At 49.9% G+C, this 19,797-nt stretch overlaps 1 protein-coding gene across 2 annotated transcripts in view; it reads right to left on the reverse strand.

Moving 5' to 3' along the window:
• rai1 (retinoic acid induced 1) overlaps positions 1-19,797 on the reverse strand; it is a 54,009-nt gene that overhangs the window by 7,515 nt on the left and 26,697 nt on the right. Inside the window, exon 2 of one of the 2 annotated variants that reach the window (XM_086054951.1) lies at positions 23-6,391. In XM_086054951.1, the coding sequence (XP_085911077.1) occupies positions 23-6,379 (6,357 nt within the window). In that variant the 5' untranslated portion in view covers positions 6,380-6,391. Of the gene's footprint in view, positions 1-22; positions 6,455-19,797 lie in introns of both variants that reach the window. The other variant, XM_086054952.1, reaches the window with a different exon arrangement.

Consider the following 19,797-nt stretch of genomic DNA (forward strand, 5'->3'; position numbering starts at 1 on the left):
TCGGTGACATTTGCTCTCATACCGTTTGGGCTGAGTTGTCAGCAGCTTCCTTCAGTCCGTACAATCGGCCGGCCACCATGATCACCCCCTTGGTCCAGATAGCGCAGTTTTCATGAGCCCAGTGCTCATTGGCCTCTGCTTCCTCTTGCAGCCTTTGGAAGAAAGCCTCTTGGTCATCGGAAGGCCCGGCCTGGAGCTGCTTCATCCTCTTTAACCTCTCTCGAAGTGCCAGTCTCCGAGGAACGCCCTTGCGACCCGTTCTTTCTTTTCTGTCTGCTCTTCTGTACGGCCAGCGGTGATGTCTGGTACTTCTGCCCTCTTCTGGTGATTTCACCGTGTTTTCTGCTTTCCCTACGCCAGTCTCATCTTCAGCCTTTGATGGTGTGCACGCTTCTTCGCTGCCGCCATCAAGGTCGCTCTTCTCTTGGACTTCCCCAAGGGAGAGTGCGGGCTCAGCGGCCAACCGTTTCCGAGGAACTCTGTCTTCCGCGTAGTAGGGTCCACACAGATCGCCCAAATCTCTGTAGTTTGATGGTTTGCCGCACAGGCAACATGTGAGACGCCTAGCAGTTTGATCCGCATTGACTGCGGGTCCTTGTAGCATGGCCGCAGCGTGCGGCAGCACCTTTGCAACCGTGAAGGGGTTCTTCATTCGGAGGATTCCCTTTTTTCTCCGTCTTTGAAATACATGCACATCCTCGGGCTTGTTGACGATGGCACACCAAGAGGGAAAATCTCTGGAGTTGTTCATTCGCACATACGGACAGAAAGACAGAGGGTGTTGTTGGATCGGCTTGTTTCTGAATCTCTTTACAGAAATGGTCTCGGTTTGTTTTTCTGATATTGTCACCGCAGGACCCACAAAGTAGTCTCTTTCCTCCTTTTCACGCGTGCCTATTTCTGTCTCCGGCTGTTGCCTGCCTACTTTTTCTGCTTCACACCCAGCAGCCCTCACCACCGCCTCAATGACCTCCAAGGCATCCTTCATTCCAGGTTTTGGCCCCGGCTTCTTGTACACTTTGACTGGCTTGTCAGATCCTGGCTCCTCAGATAAAGCTTTGCCCCGTTTCCGCTTAGCTGGATATGCAGATGGTTTTCGTCCTCTTCTCGATTTCTGGACCACTTCTGCGCTGCCAACCTCAGCGCATTGTTTGATATCGTCAGGACTGACTGGCAATGCGGGCACCTCTGAAAGGGCAATGGTCTCCTCCACTATCCCGTCTTGTTGCTCGGTAGGTTCAAGTTTGATCTCCTTTGCTGCTTCTGTTTCTTCTGTTGCGGACTGACCTTTTCGCTTCCTCTTCTGCTTTAAGTGCATCTCATGGTTGTTTTTAATGGCCCTCTGTTTGGCAGCTCTTGGGGTTGTCACTATTAGGTTCCCCGCTTCCAAAGCTACGACAGAGGCATCTGCACTCTCCACCATGGCCCATCGCTTCCTTTTTGAGGACTTGGTTGTAGGTAAATCTCCGGATACAAGTGCTTTTACCTGTTGGGTCCATTCTCCTCGGGGACCGAGGTCAACCTGAGCCCCCATCGCTCTTTGGATGTTGCACAGTGTCCCAGGTTGACGTTCTTCCATTGGCCCTTCGTCATTGACATCCTCTTCTAACAGCCTTTGTCTCAACTCCTCAGACACCGGTGCTTCTTGACTTATCTCCTGCTTGTCACTTTCTTGTTTGACTTCCTTTCTTGCAGTGCCTTCGAGGTGTTTCACAGCCTCCTGTCGGCTTCTCGCTTCACTTTCCATCATTTCAGCGCCATTTACAGGAATAGTTGTCTCTCCGTCTTTGGCAGCATGCGGAGAAAAGTCCTTAGTTGTTGCATCATCGTTGAGATTGATGTCTGTCTGAGAAGTTTGGAGGTATTTTTTCGAGCTAGGTGATGTGATTTTCTGCACCATGGCCTCGTATTTCTGTCCTCTGCCTTTACGTGGAGGAAGAACTTTTGTTCTAGTAGGGCACTGAGGAGGCACTACTGGCACATCACCTTGATCACTTTCATGAGAGGGAATGTGTTTGGGTGGGAAGGGGGCCTCAGGCTCTTTCGTGGGTGGCGCTCTCTTTCTTCTGGGCCCCAGACCGTCCCCCTCTTTAGATGTGGAGACAACCTGCTCCAGCGGTGTATTTTGAGGCTGTAGTGGTCTCGATTTAGGCTTTGGACCCCTCTTCTTCTTTCCAGGCACCATACAGGGTTCCGTGGATGACTGACATTTTAGTGGAAGCATCGTCTTTTCTTCAGTACTTCCAGCTGGAAGCAATTCAAAGGTTTTTGTTGGACTATCTATCTTTTTTGCCATGTAATGACTTGGAGTAGGAGATTGTTCCTTAGTTAAACATTCCTCTTTTTTCAAACATTCAATTGTGACCGTTTCAGTCAGTGCTGGCGTTAAAGTATCTTTGTGTATGGGTTTCTCCTTTTCTTTTGATGCTTTTGTCTGTGAGGGCTTTCTTGACCGTAAGGTCATATTTTTATTATCATTTTCTTGTGCTTTTATGTCATTTGGGGACTTTTCATCATGGTTTGTTACTTTTATATCCTGGTTTATTAGCGATAGAGTAGTCTTTATATTCTTCCTGGCCCTGCCCTGTGGCCCTGTCAAATGTGGACTGATTTCTTCCTGTTGTGTCTGCTTCGCCTTCGAAACTGAGCCTTTGGGGCGACCAACAGGGGCTTTGATGGTGATGTTTTCATTGGGTGGCAAAGCGTCTTCAGACTTGAATCCAGGCTTCGACCCTGGTTTCGTACCTGTCTTTGAAAGAGGTTTAGGCCCAAGTTTTGACGTAGGTTTTAAGCCTGGTTTGGGCCCGGGTTTTCGTTTCACCGGAGACTCGATTTTCTCTGCTGGATCAGGTGTATTTGGCGCAAGCTTTAGTCCTGATTTAAGTCCTGGCTTTGGCCCAGGCTTTGGTGAAAGCTTGAGGGCAAGTTTAGGGCTTGGTTTGCCTGCAGGTTTTGGCCCTGGTTTTGATCCATTTTTTAGTACTGGTTTGGGTCCAGGTTTTGGGCCTGGTTTCCTCTTCAAATGAGCCTCACCTTTGGGCGGTAAGTCTGCTGCATTGAATGAGCGTGTGCACATTCTTGAACTTAGTCCTTCAGTTAATATTTTGGTTGTTTGACTCACTATTGATTCCTGGTGAGCTAGGTCAGTTTGATCCGAGAACAGCATCATTTTGCTCGAAGGCCTGCAAGGTTTCTCAGAGGCCAGGCGGTCTCCCTCTTCGTCCTTCTCTTCGTCCCTTGCCAAGCTTAGCTGTCGCCTGATTGCCACACCTGAAAGCAGCATTTTCCTTCTCCCCCTTGCATGCTTACGCCCAAATGCCCTGGGGTGAGCAGATGGGGCCACGGGCTCTGGCTTGGCCAAGGGGGTCACGGCACTGGAGCAGCTGAGGCCCGGCTCCATGTCCTCATCACCTTTCTTCGGGGAGGGTGGTGTGTCCGCCCAGGAGGGGGCTGAGGGAAGTATTGACTTCCCAGGTAACTGAGGAGAGTCTGGCTCCAGCACTTTGACGTCACTGTGATCCATATGATCCCTGGACTGGGCTGGAGTTGGTGTTGTCTTGTCATTGAGAGCCGAGAAGACTGGCATAGCAGATTGGGGCTGTGGAGCAGTGTCACCAATGGCCGATTCTCTCGAAGGGGCATCCGGGGCTGCTGCCACATTTGGATGCGCAGGCACTCCTGCCAGCTCGTTGTCACTATGGAACTCGGCTCTTTGATTCTCTGTCCTGGTGCAAAGGTTGGGAGAAGGTTTCTCAGAGCCGTGTCTGTTATTCATGAAATCAGAATTCAATGACTGGCTAATGTTCTCCTCCTCCCCTAGTTCTTTCCTCAACTCATCAGACAGGGGCGGGAAAAGAGCATGCTGCTTTCCTTCATCTAAGTCTGTTTCTTGTCCATCCTTTTCCTCCTCCTTTGCCTCTTCCTCAATCAATTGTTTGCGCTCTGTCTTCTTTGAATGCTCCTCTTCCAAGGCCTCAATTTGAGGGGTTGGAGGGGTGTTGTCTGAGCTGTCCTCCTTCTCTGTGGAATATCGATCCTGCTCAAGGTCACTCACAGGATTGAAAGGCAATGTTTTCAGTGAGCTCTCAGAAGCAATTGATGACTCTGATTTGTATGCTTCTTTTATCTCTTGGCCAAAATTGCGGCTTGAGTCAGAGCAGGCAGCTGGGGACTGTTCAAGTGAATCTGGGTCATATTTCCTCTGGACCCCTCCGTACACTGCCTCCGCATAGCAAAAGTCTTTGTCGCCGTCCCCTTTGTTTACTTGGTTGTAGAGAAATGAACATTTGTCCTCATCTGACCATTTCTCCTGTTTCTCTGTCAGTTTATTCACGTCAGCATCTCTTTCATAGTCAGGTGTTTTTGGCCTAGTGGCCGCTTCTTTGTCAACTGACTTGTCCATCCACACTGACTCCTCAAAGTTCTCTTTAACATCGATCGGCTGTATGTCGGGAGATGAGTCGGCGTCAGGTTTAATAGGACTGGGAATGGTCATGCTGATAGGAGACCTCCCCTCGCTGATGCTCTTGACCGGAGTGGTATCTTCGCCTTGCACTGACTGACATCTAATTGGGTCAGGAGTAAAGTTGTGCAATCCTGAGTCTCCGGACCTGGTGGAGACGTCATCCGGAGATGTCATGGAACAGGACGACACTGTGTCCACGTTAATATGTGTGTTGTTGGCAGGCCGAGCTGGACTCCTCCCCTGGTTTCTGTAGTAGTAGCCCCTCTCCAGCTGTTCGTCACTACTGCTGGAGTAGCCTCCCTCGTGCAATTCCATCGGCATCCGCTGATGCTGCACATTAGAGTAAAGGTCTTGCACTGGGCCGCCGCTTAAACCACCAGCACTTTCTGGATATGGATTTTTGTACTCCTCACCCTTTTTGGAGGACGCTGCGCTTCCCGAACTGCTGTTGCTTCCTCCGCTGTTTCGTTTTGCGGTTTTCTTGTTGGCCACCAGAGTCTCTGAAAGCAGCAACTGTTGAACGTTGTTAGATATGTTCTCTACCTGAGAGGTGAGGGCATTCAGGCTCCACAAGCTGGGGTTTGACAGCAGCTTCTCTGAGAAACGCTCTTTCATGGTAGGCCCTTGTAGCGTGTTTGTGAAGCTGTGGGGTGCTGCGTGGGGCACACTGGGTGATGGGTGTGAGCGCGGGGGCAACAGCATAGCATTGGAAGCGCCTTGCTCTTGGTGGCCCGTTGAGGAGGAGGACGACGACGAGGCTGCCCCTGGGGTGATGGGCGGCTGGCCATACTGGAATGACTCTGGATTGGTCATCAACGGCGAAGGGGTGGAGCTGTACGACGGGGAGCGTCCTACTGAGCGCGCAGGAGAGTGGCTTGAGGAGGGACTGCAAGTTTGATAATACTGTTCAGGTGACCTCACAGACAGTTCAGAGAGACAGTAGTTCTGTTGTGGTTGGCTGAAGTGTTGGTATTTTGCTTGGGGTTCCTGGGGGTTGGTCATGGGTTGCAGAGGGGGCTGTGGCTCATAACCTCTCGAGTGTTGGTAGCTGTAGCTATTCTGGGGTGGCCTGTAGCCTCCTTGCTTCAGATTACTGTGGCTGCTCATTTGTCGGCCATACTGGGAGGTCGGCGCCATGCTGTAACCTTTATAACACGGCGGCATGGGGCTGCACTTTTCTATGTAAGGTGAAGGCGAGGGGGAAGGTTGGGGGTATTGCAGGTGACTTTGTGGATACAGCAAAGGTGAAGGGGAAGGGTTATTTGCCTGTGACTGGTGATGGGGGCTGGGGTAAGAGGGGCTGGGGTGCTGGTGGCACTGGGTCTGGGAGTGGCCCAGCATGTTCTGGTCCATGTACTGTGAGGAGTTAGTGGCAGGCGGACCCCCAGCCTCAATTCGGCCAACCATCTCATGCTCATACGACGTCAACTGAGCTGGCTCTTCCCATTTCTGCTGGAGGTGGCCCCCGCTCATGTACTGGGCTGAGTATGTCCCAGGGCCCATGTGGTTACTGTAACCACCATGACCCTGTAGAAGTTGACCGGAACCTGACGGAGGGAATTTGAGGATTTTCTTCTTTGCCTGCGAGGGTGCCGAGGTTCCGCTTCCGTTCCCGCCACCATTGACTGGGAAACCAGGGTAGACTGGCTGGCTATAACAGTCCTTAGGTGCTCCTCCAGTACCTTCGGCTGTAGACATACTTGTAGTGTTTACCAGTGAGCGGGCCTCATAGGCTGACCTTGAAAGGCCTGGACCCGGGCCTGGATGCGGACCAGGCCCCGGGTGGGGTAGCTGAGAGTGGGCATGATGTGGGTGTTGTCGGTACGTCTCCAGGCGTGATAATTCGTGGGGCTCCTGCTGGTAGCAGGGTTGGTTGCTGTGGTAACCACCAGCGCGCTCACGGAAGGACTGCATGGCTCTCGCCGTCTGAAAGCAGAACAGGGAGGGGGAGGTGAGATGGGTAAGAGGGGAGGGGGGGGTAAGGGGGGACTGGGCACAGGGTGAAACGGGGGGACGGACATAGAGACATTCGTTAGGCCCATTGCACTTTGACTTGTATGGCATGATAGCTCGATCACTTGACATAGTCAGATTCAGGTTCGGACAAGACAGCGATACAAGAAATTCGATTGCAGCTTCCAGGTCCGAATGCTCGTTCAGCCTCACCAAACACTTGATAAGACAACGTCAGAAAAGACATGATGAAAAGGTTATGAGACATACAAATATTATTGAATGATAGAACAATAAGCAAATCCTGTCAGGCATTGAGATTCGAGTGTAAGTGTGTTAATGGAATAGAAAGAGTTTAAGAGTTTGTGCGTCACGATTAATTCCTTGCGGCTTCTTCTGGCGTGTGCGACTGGGCTACTGAGCGGCAGTATAAAAGTCATGCAGACAGTGACACAGTATGGTGCACCAATATTAGTTGTTTTTTGCAGAGGATAAAAAATATATGCCTGTGAGTGGTGTTATATTGTCTGTCTGCGTGTTTTGCTGCACCAATTCTGTTTAAGTATCCATAGGCGATATAACACCACCACATAGATGCTATTCGTTAGCCCATCTTTGGCATTTCCAATTATGGGGTAGCATTAAGCTAGTGGACTTGAAGGCTAGGTCATGTGGTTGGTTTAAATACACAAAAATCTAATTTCAACTGAAGCACAGTGGGACAGTTTTGTTGCCCTGCTTTGGGTTTAGCAGTAGCGGCGTAAGAGAATGCCTGCACTTGTTGCATTTAGTTTATTTTGGTCTTTCTTCTAGCGGAGTGCACATGGCAATGTTTGTCTGCAAATGTGTGCTCATGTGTGCCTTCTTCTTACAAAGTGTAAAAAGGGGTGGGGGGGATACAAGGGGCGGAGTTGTATAAGGGGAACAACAAGGAGCCGGAGTCACCTGGAGACGAAGCTCTCAACTCTCAGCCTGTCAGCTTGTGTTTTGCTGTGCGTGCCTGCCGCCACCCGCACAATATCCCAGCATGCAACCTGCCCCAGGGAGCGCCGTGCGCTCCACCAGACGCGCGTTGGCATTATTCATGTCTGAAACGTGCAATTTGTGTGCGTGTGAGGAGGCACGGCAGTGAGAGTGAATTCCTGGTCTGTGCATGTGTGCTCCTAAATGGCCGTTTGTGTGTGTGTGTGTGTGCGTGTGTGTCGGGGCGTATGGGCCTGTGAATGTAAATAAAGACCCATCGAGGTGGACACGTCCAACAATGCCACACATACTTGTTTGGGCCAAGACATACATCAAATGTTTATGAGACAAGGGACTATTTGATTTGCAGCTGGTGCTGTGTTGTTGTTGTGTGCACTGTCTGTGTGCAGAGCTGGATTGCTGCCGAAAGCAAAGAAGTTGCTCAGCAATACATCGATGCCTTCAGGTCAAGTCTAGTGACCCAACTTACTATTTTTTTTTAGATAAGCCGCCGTTTGGCTGATTTTTTTTTTTTTTTACTTTGACTTGTGAGCAGAAATTTGAGATACGAGCATTGTATGGTGGCAGGAACTCAAGTCGCAGTTGACATTTACTGTCAAACTAAACATAAAACAAAAGAAGGACTTAAGCACAGCACCTGTCTTTATTAAAGCCTACTGCCAACAAACAGTGCACAATGCCACAGAGGGCAAATGAATCACATCAACGTCATGGTGTTATAGCCCCTTTGAAGACAAACGGGGGAGCAGCACCCGTAGACAGCCAATATAATAATACTACAAGGCATATATTTTTATCTTTTGTGACAAATGACTCATATTATTGCAGCTTTCTGTACTCTTCTTCATGTGTGTCGCTAGGGTTGTATATACTGCCACCAGGTGGCCGTGGCATGCACACCAGAATGTGCAGCATAGTGTCCGCTTGAATTGAAACCAAAAAACGCAGTGAAAACTCTTGAGTTCATTACATTCTACATGAAAAAAAAATACTACAAATTCTACATAATAATAAAAATAATTTGAAACATATGTCCAAAACGCAGAGTCGGAAAAAGGGAATAAAATGAGGGGAAAAAAGAACAAAATGGTTTAAAAACGAAAGGCAACACCAAAAGAGAAAAGTTGGAAGAAGACAGCGATGAGCATTCGAAGGAGGTGCAGACGACGATTTACTGAGTGGGCTTTGCAATCTGGACTCTTGGGAAATATGAGTTGCCGTAAAGTCCACGCACACGCTCGCACACACGCTCGCAACGCATGCACACACGCAGATGTAGTGTAATGCAACGCAACATGGTACATTGCACACACTGGCACAATGAGGTGAGCGCCGTAATTAGCTTCACCTCCTGCTGGAAAACATGAAGTGGCTGATGTGTGTGTAATTGGCTGCTGCGGGCTGCGCACGCCTCCCAACTTGGCAAGGCCACTGCGCCTCACGGGCACCCCCAGCATTTACCTGAAGCTTTTTTTGGGGCTAAAACGTACTAGCGCCGACCTTTCCAGACGGCAGCTTTCCGTCTATAAACGCACATCAATAAGCCAGCCCAGCCAGTGGAGACGGCAAGAAAATCAGATTGGTGAGCTGGATGCTTCATAATGTGGCGAGCTGCCGCACGCTTCCGCTCCTCTCTTGGCGCCTTCTTCGCCCTCTCTCGCTCGCTTTCATCGCATCATCTTCACAGGCGCTTTGAGATGGGATTTATCTTCTTTTGCCACACACACACCAACACAAAAGGTGACCTTAAAGAAGGGCTGTGCATGAAATATAATCACGTATCACGTACGGGGGGGGAGGGGGGGGGGTGGGCTTGGGGGGGCTCACTTGCGTGGCCCCGACACCAGGGATGCCCGCCATCCTCGCAGAGTGGAGGGATGGAACGTCGCGCTGTGTGTTTACCTCCCCGCTCGTCCTTGTTAATTATGCATGCAGACGCAGCTTCTTATAGTGAGGAGGCGGAGCGGGCCTGGAAGCTAATACACACACACACACACTCGCTCGCTCGTCATCATCAAAACTAGCGCTGTCCGAGTCACACAAGACATGATGAAAAAAAAAACCGAAGTGTAGTCCCCCCCCCCCAATCAACACTCTTAACACATCAGCCTAACTAAACTTTGCGGAACAACTACACAGCAGACCATACCACACATACGACACCTCCCTAAATGCGCACACAAAAATAACCTCTCGTCGGTGCACCTCTCGTCGGTGCAGTAGACGCCGCACCCACATACTTCAGATTTCTTGCTGATTACCTAGCGAGCTAGCTAGATTGATGCAATAAAGCCCACCTCATATACATCCATATACTGTAGAAATACCCTATTTAGATACGCACATCACATTTACAGCACTTATTTTTTTAAAGGTCCTCAAACACATTTAAAGTAATAAAAAACATCATCATAGAATCATAGTAGTGTATTATTGAGAGAGCAACAGCAAAAACGTATCATCTCATAATACACATCAAGAATTATGCCCCATGATGTAAATTCTAAAAAGAACCTGCAGCCGTCACTTTGCGTAGGCTTAAAAAGTAGGATTGAAAAGGATTGCACATTCAACCAACTTCAGCAAAAATTAGACTGATCTTGAAATACTTCCTGTTTTCACTCTTCTTCTTTCAAATTTACAGTCTCAAACCTATCAGTGTGCTGCCATCTACTGGCTGAGAGTTGAATTACACCCAAATAACCATGAGGCAGAACAAAGCGGAGTTATATGAACTGTACAAAAAAATACAATTAAAATAAAAAAGGAGGGGGCTATTACTGTAGCTAGTTGTAATAGTGCAGTAGATACTGAACGGCATGGACGGATGGACACAAGGACTTATTTTTACTTTACCCATCCAAGTGAAATTCACTGTTCTAGTTCTCTCCAAAATGACAACAAGGCAAGGTAAAGAAAGCATTCCAAATGACTAATAATGTGAAAAATCATAAACACACAAGTCTTTTAAAAACATGAATACAGAGTCCACTTGGTTAACGAACCACCAGATCGACGAACAATTTGGTTCGTGGACTAAAATGTTGCAATGACGTCTTCTGAACAGTCTCGACATGGCCGCGGAAGGCGAACAACATTGGCTAAGTGCCGCGCACATTGCAGGTGTCTTTGTGTTTTTTGGGTTGCTCTAAATTGCCCTCGGTTTTGCTCCAAAGGAAGTGAAAACTGCTAGCGATAGTGTTATTCCAAGACTTAGCCACTTTGAAGCAGCTCATTCTCCAGTGTGATCCTGCTGACGCCACAGAGTAAAACGAGTTAAGAGAGGAGGGTGAAAAAACCCAAACTTTTACTCCAAGAAAGAGGCACCGTTCCCAGCCATGGAGAAAGGCGAAACCCTTGACAGGTGAGCCCCAAATCCAACCCCCAATCGTGCGTCCCTGTGTGATAATCCCGCCCCGCGTTCAATCAATTCTGTTCTACAATGATTCCGAGGGTGCGATGCATGCCCATGTCATATTTATGGATGAAATACGATGACATCCGCCACGCATATCGGAGGAGCGCAGAATTTGTCTGCCTGCATCTGGATCAAAGCCACCAAAATCACATTTACGCCACCTGCGCCACATCTCAGACCTGCTTTCCCCGCTCTAAAGTCTAGTCTACCTTCTGTCGCCAAAATGCCCTTGGTCCGCTAGAACGGCACGCAAGGCATAACGCGGTCTGCCAAATTCCCAAACACAGTAAGGTGGACTTGCCTCGGCACGGAACTCAAGAAGCACCCGCGCGCCCTCCTACGAAAATACAGCCATGTAGCTCACAGACACTGGAAGCATGCTTAAAAAGTCTTGAACTGGAACTGAACTGTTTGGGTGAAGACTGGCTACACAGACAGATGGACAGACAGAGAGAAAGAGAGAGAGAGAGTGTGAGAGAGAGAGAGAGAGAGAGAGAGAGAGAGAGAGAGAGAGAGAGAGAGAGAGAGAGAGAGAGAGAGAGAGAGAGAGAGAGAGAGAGAGAGAGAGAGAGAGAGCGCTCCTTCTCCCCAGTGTCCGAGCAGGCGGTTAGGACCCCAAGGGGGACGCTCGGGAGATGGATCCAGCCAATATCTGCTCTGACATTTGTAAGTGTCCCGTTGTCATGGCACACAGCTGGATGTCACATGGGGTGGCACAGAATAATCGTCCGAGAGGACGGAGGTGAGGCTATTGAATGTTCGCAGACAGACAGATGGCACGCCGACGCTTGTGGACGGGCGGCAAATGAGGTGCCAAGGCTGGCCGACAGTCAGGAAATGATGTGTTCGCCACGGATCACGGACGCATGCCGGAGGCAGCCTGGCAGACCCAGGAAGTCGTCTTTTGGCTTTTATGCGGCGTCCTGCCTACTTTTTGGGACCGGCTGACAGCCATTGTTCCCGATCCAGATCTGACCCAGATCCTGTGACAACCTGGCAGTGAGGCAAAGGGATTTCCACAAGTTCCGCATTGGTTTGATCTGGATCCAGTCCAGACTCTGTCACAACATGTTTCACAGAGGGGCAAAGGGTTTTACGTCAGGTTGCATTATGGTTTGATCTGGATCAGATCCAGATTCCATTTGACGTCGGGACCGAGGCCATATTTAGCAGGTTTCAAAACGTACTTTTACATCTGGACATAAACTCCTGATTCTGTAATCATGTTTTTAAGGAGGCAACAAGGGCTGTTACGCCAGTTTTCAAAACAGTTTGGATCTTGTCCAGTTTCTTTAATGTCAGAGGTGGATTAAGCCAGGTAAATGAAGGCCCTACTGAAGGCCCAGGTGCAATTGCACAGCCCGCCACTAATTTTGTTGTTGTTTTTTTGCAAACTTAAGTAGAATCTTATTATGTTTAGCCTCATTGTTTTTCTGAAAACTGTTGAAGCCTTAATGGATGAATCCAAACAAATCAATTTCGCCGTCCGGGAGAAAAATGTTGTTGGAAAACAAAGGATCCTCTCGACTCCACCCATTTTCCTCCAAGGAAGGGTAGAACTTAACGTATCTTTGCCAATATGGCCGAAAGCCTTATTGAGGGGATATTAAAGTCTTGCAGGAGCCTCCTCTTCCTCACTTCTACTTGATTAAATCCAGTAATGCAGCATTTGTTGGAGGCGATCTGACGGAAGTGGGTGGCTGAAACGGCTCAATAGCATCTAATAGTCAGGAAACTCGCCTTGGCGCCGCTCCATTTTGTGGGAGACCATTTTAGTTGCGTGAGGCGTGGCGGTTAACACGGGGTCGCTGCGCGTGCGCGGGTTTGTGTGTGCGCAAAGTGCAATTGCCTCATTTCTGGGGTGTAGGATGACTCATCGACATTCAGACATGACTTTGTGCTCTCGCGCTGATGAGGATGACACTCCAGACGAAAATGTCTAACCAGCCCTCCGAAAAAAAAAAACCCCAAAAACCACACACTCGAACGGTGGCTATTACTTCAACACATTCACCCCGGACACACAAACACACAGGTCCAAGTTCACACTCAAGTGCAATAGCGATATGAAGCAAACAATGAAGACTTTGTAGGCATGGCTTCAAGTCGCTCACCAAGGAAGAGCGTTTAAACCGGCAGAAAAAATAACATGAGGGAAGTAAGGTTGGAAATGTAAATGAATGTCAAAGTGTCCACTCAAAAGTCAAAACGGGAGCTGAAAAACGGATGCATCATACGTACACCGAACAGAAATAGAAACACAAAACTTTTTTCCCCCCTCACATTTTTCATGAGCCGGACTTTTTTTGTTTATGTACGTAAAGAGCCTATTTCAAGGAATTCCCTTTGGTCTGTTGTATAAAAATAAGCAGGGCAGGAGAAACCAGGCAGGGGATGCCAAGCACGTGAACGCGACACGTCTTCTCTTGCGCCGTCCGTCCCTGCGACGCGCCAGGCTGACGATGCCTGCTGACCTTTACGAGAGGAACAAACGCACAGCGCCAGGTTCGCCATCCAAAAGCCACGACGACGACAACGACACAAAGAGCGGGGCCCGCTGTCGCCATGGCGACCGGGGAGCCACTCAGTATGCTAGCGGCATGGAGAAAGCATGCAAGTGTGCAACCTGGGGACAACATCTGGCTGCGGGATGTTCATGGCAGGTCGCCGCATATATTACACATTCCAAACACACACACACCATCATCGTCGTCATCATCAGTCAACATTGATCTCGTGACATTCAAATAAACAAAAAAACTCAGTCACCAGAAATGCTGATTATTAAATGTATTCACTAGTCAAAGTTGGCTTTAACAACATTTGTTCCGACCAACCAATCAGAGGGCGGCAAAACGCTGACGCCGTCATGGAGGGCCAACGCCCTGGCCCTGTGAGGATGAATCAATCCCATTTGCTAATATACGTGGCAACACTTGCGCCCAGGACGACTGAAGGTCTTGGGCGGATTAGATTGACATGGCAACACACAGAGGCCGAAATCCGATTGGACAAAAGCGGATTTCAAGAAATTAGCAGTGGCAATAATGCGAACGCTCGGGTCTGGTGTTCCAACTGATGCTCCAAATATTAGGAACACCTGTCAGTCAGTGTGAGCCCGAGGCAAAAGCGCCACGCAGTCCTCTGAAACCGGAGCGCATGCAGGTGTGCCTAATTAAGTGGCCAGTCAAGCGATGTGGTTCATGCAAATGAAATCCATATCAAAGCAATGCCGCGGCGCCTCGACATACGAGTTTCATTCACTCCGTCACCATGCTCGTCTTCCCTCGTTGAAATGAATGGAAATGCCAAAGTGATTCCTGGGCGGCTGGCCACCCTTCCAAAATAAAGCAACGAAATATCCGGTCATAATTGTTCACCAAGTCACGGTAATTGTCATCGCTCCTCGCAGAGGATAAAGAACGTGTCTGTGTGTAGTGCTGTAACATCTGCCTGCATGTGTTGCTTTTGTATTTAAGGTGCCACCATACAAAAACGATCTTGACTCACTTTTCCCAATTCGACAGTTAGTCGCCCGACCCCCAAAACATTGCAACCCCCTCATCCTACTCCCGCCCTCCCTCCCTCCCTCCCTCCTCCGCGTCTTTCGAGGCGCGGTCACCTCCATCGGGCAGCTGCCCTTTGAAGGGCTAAACCTGGCTTTGTTGACATGGTAACGGCGCGCGCAGACGGGCAGGGATGAGGAGGACGGAGGTGAAACGCGCGCACGCACACACATCACATCGCTTGCGTTTGCCTCCCTCTGTGCAAGGACGTTGGGTTGTCGTGGTTACCTGGAAATGTGACCAGAATGAGGATCGCTCATTATTTACTAGGGGGGGGTGGGGGGGGGGGGATGCAGGTGATGACAGGCATGGGTCAGTTTTGGTTTCGGTTCGGAAATGGATTCAAGCTTCCAGGATTACCCCTGCATGGCGTGTGTGTGCGTGCGTGTGTGCGCGCGTGTGCGTTTTTAGCGGGCCTCCCGCTGACCTTCCGCAACACGACGCTGGGGCGCGCGCGCCCGCGCGAGGCTGCCAGCCAGCGCAGGTCCTGCAATGTGGTCTGCAGAGCTACTTGGTATTCCATCAACGAGGGAGATTGTCAAGCAGCAGATAGAAACAATGCAGGAGGAAGATTAGACGAGGGGAGAAGACAAAAGCGAGCCGAGCGGAAGGCACTTGCCAAATTTGGACGGCGCAATGACTTGACGGCTTAGAGTGCAAACTTGCTTGAAAGCGGACGCAGGGGGGGGGGGGGGGGGAGTTGCGTTGAAAGGAGAATTGAAAAGAAAAACAAAAGCTCATCACTGCACGTATGTCATAATGTGAGCTAATGAAGGATGTTCAAGACAGATTTGGGAGGAAATGACGGCAAACAAGTTGCAATCAACTGTGGAGCAATTTCAAGTTTGATTCGTGCAAGGAAAATGTTTTGCAAGAAAAAAGTTCTTTCGATCAGAGTAATATTGGAAGAAAGTTGGAATTTCAGGAGAAAATGAGCGGAATCGGCCGCGATTAAAGGCAACAACATATTCCAAGGGACTCCAAACGGAATATTCCCAGTCGTAATAATTGAAAAAAGTTCTTTTCGGGAGGATAAAGTTGACAGGAGTTGGAACGTGATGAACGTTTTGTAACTCGACGGGAATAAAGACGCAACTTACAAGTTCTTCTGAATATTAGGAGGAAAATATTGCCATTCTACAAAAATAAAAATGTAAAAAAAGTTCACTTATTTTTACGAGAATCATTTGGAATACTGCCAGACAAACCTCACGACTTGAGCGTCATGGAAATAGCAAATCATCTTCGTCGCACGCAATGAACATCTTGACAAAAACAATACTACGGAGTGGATTGTCGAAAAATGTTGTCCGGAGTTCAAACAAAGAATGGTTTGGATAGACACAGACCCATTTCACCACACGCGCACGCACACACACACCTGCCCTTTGCAGGAAATTGTGGCGAGCGTGTGTGGTGCCACATCCCTGCTGGTGCTCTCGCACTCTTTCTTGCTCCACACACGCACATGTTGACGCGCGCACGCACACGCGCGCTGATTTGCACCTGCTCCTGCTTTTGTGCCACTTGGCTGAATTGATGAGGCCGCGTTGCCTACGCGCACGCACATCCTCCCGCCGCTTCTCTGCGTCCTCGAAGAAATCAAAACGTCCCCCAATCTTTGCGCGGCGCATTCAAATGGGCATGCGCGTCAGAAATTGAGCTCCTGAAGATTTGTGAAACGCGCCGATTGCAACGAGCGGCGCCGCTTCCGAAAGACGGAACGTAGCAGGCCCACAAAAATGAGGCAGAGCTTTTATTCCGGAAATCTTTGATGACGCGATTGCAAGCCTCTGTAACAATCCGCACTGGCCGATGCCCCCGAGCGTTAGATTGTCCATCGATGTCACGAGACGGCAGCAAAGGACTACTTTTATTCCAAATGAAGCTCCTCCCATCACTTCAACATAGTTCATGGCACCGACATGCCATAAGATGGCGCCAAAGAACTACTTTCATCTCAGGACTTTGGCTCGAGCGCCACAAAGAGCAAATGAGCAAATTCAGCAAATCACGGTCGAATACGCGCAGATTCACCGTAGATGCCGCAAGATGGCGGCAAAGCACCACTTTTAGACCGGACAGAGCTTTTGCCAGTCAAATGGCAGCTCTTCCACTCAATTCAACATAGTTCCTTAGCGCAAACACGCCACAGGATGGCGCCAAAGCACTCATTTTTTGCTAGACAGTGCTTAGGCCTGAGCATAAAATAGCGAAAAGGCGACTTTTCAATTCCTCCCCACACACGCCCGTAAGGAGAACTCAAGTATTCCTTTGCATCCCACTGCGAAAGGCAGTCGAGACACGCGGCCGAGCAACAGACAGACCACATGATCGAAATGTGCAAAGCCAAGACGGCGCCAGTCTTTTGATCCCGCGCTTTGGGGAAGAGCGAGCAGGTGAGGAAAAGCGGGTCAGAGAGACGAGGGGGGGGGGGGGATATGGAAGGTGCGATCGAGGCCCGGGAAAAAAAAAAAAAAAAAAAACGACAGGAAGTGACTTCTTAAATGGGAAAGGGTGAGCAAGAGATGAAAGTGGAAGGCTGCTTGCGGAGCGCCAGAGTGCTGAAGGGAAGCAAAGTGGAGATGCTTAGCAAGGGGAAGGTGTTCAGGGCCAGGAGGATGTGAGAAGAGGAGGGAGGGCGGGGAGGGAGGGGGGCGTAGATGGAGATCAAGGGAGACGCGAGGAAGGAGTTGCAGCAGTGCAGCAGCGAGATGCAAGCGGGGACGAGACGCGGGATCGTTATCGCGCCGGCGCGCTGACTATTGATTTGCCGCCGTTGTCTCGAGCGCTGAAAGAACACCCTCGGTCGCCTTCGAACCTCGCCCGTGTGCGTGCGCGCGCGCGTGTTGCCATCCCTCTGGGCTTGAGAGCCCGTGGCAAAAAAAAAAAAAACACAAAAAAAAACTACAATGACGCTCAGTGGAGTGCCAACCTCCGCCAAGGCCAAACGATCCAAATTTGGAGCAGCACTGTTCAGGCGACGAGATCAGAGGACATGGCCGCACTTTCTGCGCATCAACGTTCTTGCAGTTAACAAAAAAATAACACCGAACCGTGTAACATAAGTCGACGGCCTGGTTCTTTGAGGTGTAATTCTACTGTTGGCCACTAGCTGGCGGCACAAAGCTGGCGATGCATGAAAAGTCAGCGGCGACGCATCGTCGCGAGCCGATGAAAGCGAGCCAAAGTTTGGGGTGACGTGTGCGCGTCTCGCCAGGGAGTGTGTGAAGCCGGCTGTGGAAGTGTGCCAAGCGAGCTGGGCAGCGACGGAAGGAGGAGGAAGAGGAGGAAGAGGATGAGATGAAGGGGGGGGGGGGGGGAGGGGGGGAAAGGGGAAGACTCCATCCTTTGTTCTTTGTTGATGAAAGCAGGAATGGGAGCGGCGACTCCCACTCCCGCTTTCTCTCCCTCCGTGATGAGCCTTGATGTGTTAGGGTGAGCGAGCGAACAGAAGGGACACACGCACACACAACGGCCTTATTCCACTCAACTGAGACCCAAATGACTCCTCGCTCACTAATTAAACTTTAATCTCCAATAGCGCGCAAATTACCTGCCACGCAGCCGAGCGCCAAACTACGGGGATGCGTGGAATGAGTGAGATGGCGAGGGCGGCGGCGGCGGCGATGGGGAGGGGGAGGGAGGGAGGGAGCCAGCCAGCCAGCCAGCGAGGGATGGACAGATGCATGAAAGGCAGAGAGAGAGAGAGAGAGAGAGAGAGAGGAAGGTCACACTCCACCTGCAGGAGGAAAAACTTGCTCCCTTTTTTGTTGCCGCCACTCGTGAGGCGTACGTGTTTACGCCTCCAAGAGTGCTGCTGAAATTTGCCGTCCTGGCATCCTCGTCTTCCTCCATCTGCCTGCCTGGCCTCGTTGCCATCTTCCTCGCAGCAGACGCAGCCTCTGCTCGGGCGCCGCCATTTTGTGCCACGCATCAGGCAGAGGGCATCACAACACTGCGTGTGCGTGTGCGTGCGCGCGCGCGAGCGAGCGAGCCACATGGTCGCTCACGGAGAACTAATGATAATTAGCCCAATTTTCCGACACCTCCACCTTTTCCAAGCCTGATGTTCATGCACAAGCATCCCTCTGTCTGCTTAGCGCGTGCGTGGGCGCGCGCGTGCGGTCCGGCTAAGCGACGGGCTGCTACGCCTCCAAATGTCAAAGCGGCTTTGTTAAACGACGCCATCAGCATGATGTATGGCTGCGCGATGGGACCACAATCTGCAATGGCACACCACTCGATGGCTCCCATGTAAGGATGAAGCACTTTTTTTTATTTTCATTTTGCCAATTTAGGTTCTATGGCGGCGCGAGCTTGACCTACGAGTGCCCCGACGTCCGGGTTCTTCGAGGCGCCGCTTGGGCAATTATTTTGTTTGTGTTTAGAGTCAAAATTTGAGTGACGGTTACAGCGCCACTCAATGGATTTTTCTACTTAACGCATTCACTGCCATTGATGTATTTATTTGTGAGTCCAGTCATTCAATCCCAGGAACTTACTCATATTTTTTTCAAATTTTCAAACGTTAGGGTAAAAGTGGGTCTGGAAATGTCTAGCAGTGAAGGAGTTAATTTATATTCCGCAAATTCAATATGAATCAGAATGTTGCGTTTTGACCGAGGGTGGCACAAAGAAAAGAATATTATAAAGACATGTTTTGAATTGACTTCCCCTTTAAGAATCGGTGGCTGGTATCGACTGCCTCCACAACAAACATGAAACCATAATATAAGGTAGCGATATCCTGGTATCGGTACTCGCGCATCCCTATTCTCAATCAAGTGTAAATTGTACACAGGCCACCCGATTAGCTTTCATGGCAATTCCACCTTGACACGTCATTAAAAACGCAATAAGGGAGCGTAGAAGACAAAAAAATGCAATAAACTGGGATCAAATTTGAACAGCGCAAATCCCTCACCCCACAACTAATCCCCCCCCCCCCCATCTTTTTTTTAGGTCTTCCAGCTGAGCGTTTACCTAGATGTGCACACAAATGCTGCGGTAAAGGACAATGCTCGAATTAGCCATCATCAGGCCCCATTTTGGAAATGAAGCCGCCATGAAATGATTGACTGAACGCTGCGGCGCTAATGGAGGATCACGCGTGTGCCGTGACCACTTCAATCTTGAACCAGTTGACAGAATATCAGTGAATAAAAATGAAAAATGAAAAAAAAAAGGCCTCCAGCGGGCCATCGGGTGGGAAACGAAAGACGAGGTGACCGTCATGAGCGTTTGCGCCCGAGTGAAAGTGAAAGCAGGCGTTGACGGTGAATATTAGCCACAGTTGGTGGGCAGGTGCACTGTGGGGAACATCGGGGGACAATCAAGGATATGCCCGTCATGCAAGGCTGCTGAGCCGCATGTGCACGGGCGCTCGCCACCCACCACGCCGGACTTGA

This window comes from Filicampus tigris, chromosome 16, assembly GCF_054856515.1.
Source record: "Filicampus tigris isolate MCC_2025a chromosome 16, RoL_Ftig_1.0, whole genome shotgun sequence".
In the NCBI taxonomy this organism is placed as follows: domain Eukaryota; kingdom Metazoa; phylum Chordata; class Actinopteri; order Syngnathiformes; family Syngnathidae; genus Filicampus; species Filicampus tigris.